The 6,945-nt window shown below is 32.0% G+C and overlaps 1 protein-coding gene across 1 annotated transcript in view; it reads left to right on the plus strand.

Moving 5' to 3' along the window:
• LOC145326080 (uncharacterized) overlaps positions 1-5,417 on the plus strand; it is a 74,456-nt gene extending 69,039 nt beyond the window's left edge. The window contains exons 12-17 of the mRNA XM_080169183.1: positions 182-337; positions 694-753; positions 1,068-1,250; positions 1,893-2,024; positions 4,154-4,284; positions 4,844-5,417. Of these exons, the coding sequence (XP_080025309.1) occupies positions 182-337; positions 694-753; positions 1,068-1,250; positions 1,893-2,024; positions 4,154-4,284; positions 4,844-4,901 (720 nt within the window). The 3' untranslated portion in view covers positions 4,902-5,417. The remainder of the gene's footprint in view (positions 1-181; positions 338-693; positions 754-1,067; positions 1,251-1,892; positions 2,025-4,153; positions 4,285-4,843) is intronic.
• Positions 5,418-6,945: the final 1,528 nt, after the last annotated feature.

Raw genomic sequence — 6,945 nt, forward strand, 5'->3', positions numbered from 1 at the left:
AACACTATTATTGATTCTTCCCCTCAAAAATAATATACAATTTTATTTTTTTTCAGCCACCTCTAAATGAGCCTGAATATATTGATATTACTGGTGACAACAATCCTTATGAACCATTCTATGAGGATGACAACACTATTATTGATTCCTACTCCCAAAATCTAAAATATTATTTTTTCAGCCACCACAAAATGAGCCTGAATATATTGATATTACTGGTGACGACAATCCTTATGAACCATCCTATGAGGACTACAACACCATTATTGAAGATCCTGCCCCTGAGACTGATGCTCCAACCTCCAGCTATGGCAATCCTGGCGCTGTTATCACAAAGGTAAATATTTCTGGCTTTACTGCAAGTCATACATGGCTTTTAAGGGTTCGGACAATTGACAATCATTTGAGGTTATTTCAAAAGTTAGAACCAACCAATCAAGATTTGTTAAGAGTATCAAGGTTTTATCCCAACGAATAAGTCCCTCCCAATCCTCTGATTAAAAGTATTATTTTCTTTTAAGTGCTGCTAGCATCAAATGATTAATAAAATAAAATATAAAGCTTTTTTTTTTAAATATAACGAAGATTTACTAATTCATATGTAAAAGAAACAGGGTCTCTATAAGTTTCCCCTTGTTGCCCATCAAAGGCGTACCCTGTAGAATCTTTCTTAGTTAAATTTTAACATTTTAGGATACTGTTGAACAGGTGAGCCAGTTTTCTCCAGCTCCTGCTCCAGTTGATCCCATCCAGGTAGAAAATAAATTTGATGTTTTCTCTCAAAGTGCTTAGCAAGCACAGATACCCCTTCTTTCTTAAATAAGATAACAAAGAAAGGAATGTATTAATTTTTCTCTTTATCCAATATTGCTTAATCTAACTTAGCCTAATTAACACCAGAAAACAACTTCACTTTATATATTTTCAATCTATTCGATAATAAGAGGGAATGGGGGTCTGGTTTAAGTCCTCGACTTTTAAAAGAAACAGCTTTTTTATTAAATTTTAAACTACAATAGTATTATTCATTTTATTTTTATCTGAACTATATTCTGATTTTGTCTCAGGCTCCTGTAGATCCCATCATTGCTCCAGTAGACCCAGTGCCCGCTCCTGTGGACCCCATCCTGTTGCCTCTGCAGCCTGCCACTTCCCGGACTCCAGGCCTCCTGGAGCCCGCAATTGCCCCTGACAACTTCTATGGAGCACCCGGGGGTGTTGATGAGTCTCTGGCCCAACCTACACAAGAGGTAATCTGGTGCTTTTTAATCAAAATACCTTGGTGATCACTGATAACAAACTATGCTTTTGATTATTGATATGATATATCATCAGTACCTTTTTATCTCTAGACCCAAAAAGATAAGTATACCAAATAGACTATAAAAGTTTTAAAGATTTTTAATCAATATAATAGATTTGAAATCTGCATAAAATTTTAAGGATTTTTTATAAAATTCGTTTTTTATATAATTCTTTATTTAAAGGCGCAAATACGATTTAAGTTAATAAATTTTGACCAATAGGATAGCTGGATTGGAAACTACCTACGCTCTAATTGGTTGAATGATGTACGTCACTTAAGCTTCTCCAATCAGAGCGCAGATAGTTTTCAATCCACCAATCACAGATCTCAAAATTATTTAACTTAATTTGTATTTGCGCCTTTAAATAAAGAATTATATAAAAAACTAATTTTATAAAAAATCCTTAAAATTTTATGCAGATTTCAAATCTATTATATTGATTAAAAATCTTTCCAACTTTTATAGTCTAATACCAAATCAAAGATTTGAAAATAAATCCGATATTCACTGTATTTAGGATTTGGCTTGTTTATTCATAATTAAGTCCCTAAATTCCTGAAAATTTCCTATCCTTGTTTGTTTAAGATCAAAGATGAGATGGTGCCCCCCGAGGTGAAGGCCCCCATGAGCTTCTACGGAGCCCCGGTGGATGCCAACGGAGCAGAGACTGAGGCTGTCCTCGAGGAGATACTTCCAGTACCAGCTGAAGAGCCACAGGTTAAACCTTATATAACAGTACCGACAGATCTCACTAAATGTTGGACCGATATGGTTCTTAGAGGTCCAGGGAAGGCTTATAACTGTTTTTTGGGAGTGCATCTCCACCCTTCCAAGAGAAATAATTTATAATAATAATAATAATAATAACATTTTTTTTCTTTACTTAGAAAAACTTACTATTTAGTTTAAATAAAAACTATAAAGTTGGAATATCAAATTAAATGCATAAAATAGTAACACATATACATGTAAACTTTTTTTAAATTCATAAAAATTACATTTATATTTGTATCCTACAGCTTTTATGATATTTTTAAAAAGTTGTAGTTGTGCCAACAAAGCAACACAAAATAAAAAATCAAATTTTTAAAAAGATTTAGATTTAATTAAAGGATTTAAAAATCGGCTAAAAGTAAGAAATTTAAAGTAATCATCCTTAACAAGTAACAGGATATCGTTCTCCTTCACAATTACCTTCTAGTAGGTCCTTGGTTGGTTTATAACTATTTTGGGGGAGGGTACCACCATCCTCTAAGAGAAATCGAACCAATAAAAGAAATATAAAAAAAAAATATTTTGTCGCTAGATGCCTCAGCTGTATGACTTATGGGGCTTCCCATCTTACAAGAGTACCATTTTGTACATAGAGGCCTTCACTGGCAAAGAAAAAGTTTTAACGTGCCGCCATAGGTCTCTAGGGGTGTAGCCGCCATTCACGTATATTTTACCATTCCTATACATTTTTGATTTTTTGTAATTTTTGTATGAATACTTTTTATAATAGCCCTAAGATGATTCTAAATATTCAACTATTGGTGAATAAAAATCATCCAAATCATCCTAAAACTGCCCATTTTAGAACCGCAGCTACTCTGTAGTTAGGTAATAAACGATTGTAAGTGCGTCCAAAAGTCAAATCTTGATTTTGGCTAAATCTAATTGACCAAATTTTCCTTGATTTTTGCAATGTTTACAAAATATAGAAACATAAGTTGATTACAATTAAGTATTTTGCTGCTTCAAATTAAAGTATCAAAATGCACATAAACAGATAACGAAAAGAGGGAATGGCTAGTTTATTTAAGCTTCAAGAAGGTGCCATTAACCTGCTTAAAATACCTGCAGTTCCTTTTGGGCATAACTAGTACTTAAACCTGGTAAACCAACAAAACTGGACTTTGTTGTTAAATACTACCCATCTCTTTTTCAATTTATCTTAAATAGGGTACGGAGTTTCTGAGCTCTACTAGCCACTATGAGGGAAACCACTAATATTTCTTATATAATTATTTCCGCGTTGTATAACATTTAAGAATAGAATTGTTCTTGTTATTGTAAACCCCATGTGAAGAAATGATACCTAAAACTTTGTAATGCTACTATTCGGTATGAATACAAATTGATGTTTAGGGGTAGGTTTAATGTAGGGTTTTAAGCAATAAAAACTACTATATCTATAATTTATAATTTATTTAAAAAATGATACACAATTTTTAGTAACCAATATAACTTAATCTTTTCTCGATAATTCTAGCTTTTAAAAAAGCTTTCATCTTTTAAATCCTATTATATAAAGTAGTAAGCGTCTTTTGTTTGTCCCGAAGGATCTCTCTAACCGCTGAACCGATATTGTTCTCCTTTACAGTAAAGCTTCTTATAGGTCCTGGGAAGGTTTTAAACTAATTTTGCGGAGGGTGTCTTTACCCCCCTCTCCCCAAAAAAATATTTTTTTTACTCTTTTGAAACTCATATTTAAAATGGGATGAGGTCGACTTTTCCCCCTCCTACCTTAAGTGCCCCTAGAGGCTTCTAGGGGCGTAGCCGCTAGTATACTATTATATAGTATAGTATATATATTTGAGAGAACATTATTGACCATTGAACCAATCTTCAAACTATCTTTTAGCTCTAGCTTTAAAAAATCTATAATGGAAGTATCGATGCGATGTATAAGATATTCGAAATTAATGTCGAGGGATAGTAAATTATTGTTTCAAGCCCTTTTTAAAGCGGTGAATACCCCCTCTTAAATTTCAAATATTCCTACATATTGAAAATTTTACCCACCCTCCAAAATAATTAGCCAGGACTTCTTTCGATTAGATATTTCATGATTTTCTGTTTAGACCTTCTATGGAGCCCCAAGAACCGGGCGAGTGCTGGCCCTGACTAGAACTGCGGACCAACAGCAACAGCAAGTGCGACCTGCAAGGCTACAACAACAACAACGACGTCCCCAACAATCCTCCCAGCAAAGGCAGGACCATAAGGATACAAAGAGTAATGGGACATTGGGCAGTTTATTACACTAGTCCCCAGTGTCTTATAATAACGTTTATTCATTCGTTGGCTTAACAACCTCGGGGACTTTTATTGAATTTTCATTGGTTGGTTCATTTAGTTGAGTGTCCAAGCGTTTCAACCACTAAAACTACAGAAGGGGCAATTTTATGTATCATCATTGAACATAAATTTGTCAGCCATAGTCTTAACCCTTTAGATATCTTTAGATTGAAAATAAGAGGGGGTTTCTCATTTCTTTGTTTTTTACTCTAGGTCATGTTAGGGTGGGCTATATTGTGTACTGGTTAGCCCCGCATGTATAAGCCCTCAGGGTTTGGGTAGAGGAAAAAGACTTTCTTCTCTCCTCTTGTTTTAAAATTGTTCAAAAATTATTCAAAGGGGTCAGTGTTTGATAGGCAAATTGAGGGAGAGTACTGATTTATTTATTAGCCATTGTTCTTTTTCTCCTATTTTAGAATGTTTTATTTTAGTTTACTTGATTATAAACTTATCCTTATATTACCTAACCTTAGGCGTTCCCGACCCCGTCCCCACAGAGGTCCTGCTAGAAACTTTAACAGAGGTTATTAGTCCATCCTCTCATTCATTACATCTTTTAATATTTTAGTAGGTATACTGTACAAATTATTCCCATGCATTTGATCTTTTTTTACATTGACATATTTTCTCCAATAAAAAAAAACTTAAATTTTGTTAGGAACTTTAATTAACTAAACTTTTAGTCTAGAGCAAAATGATTTTTTTTCTATTGTGATAAAAGTTGGAATATATTTGTAATAGTGTAGTTTTCAAAGTGAAGATTTTTTTTAAGGTCTTAGTTGAATTCATTGCTAGAATTTTAATGCTAAAAAGTTATTTTTATATGTTTAATTTATATCAAAGAAAACACTATTTTTTCATGCTAGTCTCATGGGCATTTATAACCAAAATAAAACTGTTTCTAATTTATTATATAGATTTTTAAAATCCAACCTATCCTAGTTACCCCCTTTTATCCTATTTTTTTTTGTTAAAATTATGAAAAATTATTTAATTGTATTTATTTATTTATCTATTTATTTCAATAAATTATTTGAATTATATAAATGTATTGTTTTTTTAGTGATAAGAAAATTAGATTTTTTGTACTATTGATTTTTTAAGTAGGCGAGTTAAAGCTTATGCTGTTAATGTATCATATTTGGATATTAATATATCTACATTTTGAATCGGATCCATCAATAACACAGAAAATTTAAAAAGGTGCCTAAATAATTATAGATCACATTTTAATTCATGTTTTGCTTTAAACACAAAGTAGCATTAATAATAAGCCTGATAAATCCATTTTTTTACCTCAGAGAAGAAGTTGATAAATTTCAATCTTATTTTAAACGTAATGTAGTTAAGAAGGGTATCCTTAATTGATATGGGTATGTGGCATTTCTACAACCGGCAAAAATACAGCTGTTCATATTTTTGTAAAAATTTAAAAACAAGAAACGGGTATAGTCCCTTTCGTGGCAAAGCCCCTTAAGGGGCGATTCGTCGTATTTTTAAAATGGCTTTTTCATAGGTTATTTTAGGTGGGTTAGGTTATATTGGGTTAGGTGATTGCCCCGCAGGGTTAGGTTATTGGCCCCGCAAGGTTAGAGCACATCGCTTGGGCTAGAAATTGGAGAAAAGCTACTGTGAAAATATGAAGAATCGCCCCTTAAGGGGCGTTGCCACGAAAGGAACTACACCCAAAGAAACAAAACAAAAATGTATGTAGAGGTTTGTTTATCTAAAGATTGGTTTACATCTAAGTAGCTAATGTCATTGTAATTAGCATGCTGCTAATTAAAAAAGATTTTTTTAAAGCATACTAAACCTCATTATTTAAATCTTTTTTATTGAAGATTATTATATTAAAATATGTACATACAATTTGCAATTTTCTCAATTCTAAATCTATAAAGTCAAAAATTGTACAAAAGATAAAACTAAAATGGCCTGTAAAAAGTATTTACGTAGGCAGATAAAAACGTGTACTTTAATATTTTAACGTAAAAAACGTGCACTTAATTAATATTGGTCAATATAATCATCAAAAATATATTAGCTAGAGCAGTGGCGTGCGGTAGAGGGGCTGGAGTGTCAACACTTCCTTTGAAATATAAATTTGATGGTATGCCTTTCTTGTCCCCCCCCCCCCCTAATGTTGTTATGCTTTAAATTCAATGCGTATTGCCTTCTGTAGAATCAGCGTTACATATTTATAGACAAAGAAAGAAAAATAAAGAATCAACAAAAAGTGGACAAATGTTACAACGTTTTAGACAATTCACGTCATAATTATTTAGTGTAAATAAAACAAAAAGAAAATTATGTACCCTATAAAAAGTACAAGATATCAAATCATTAACTTTTTGTAGACAAATAATTTTTGATAAAAAGTAAATGAAAAAAAAGCTTTGTAAATAAAAGTTTATCTAAAGAAACAGCAGGTTTATTACAGTTTAAATTTTATTTTAAAAACATTTATTTTACCTTTAATGAGTTTTTTTAGACAAAGTTCCTGGAGTACAAAGCATCACTATAAGTAGTAATATTGTTGGATTCAACAATCTTTAAATAAAAACATAATAGAAAG

This window comes from Acartia tonsa, chromosome 8 (assembly GCF_053477335.1).
Source record: "Acartia tonsa isolate MP-2025a chromosome 8, ASM5347733v1, whole genome shotgun sequence".
In the NCBI taxonomy this organism is placed as follows: Eukaryota; Metazoa; Arthropoda; class Copepoda; order Calanoida; family Acartiidae; genus Acartia; species Acartia tonsa.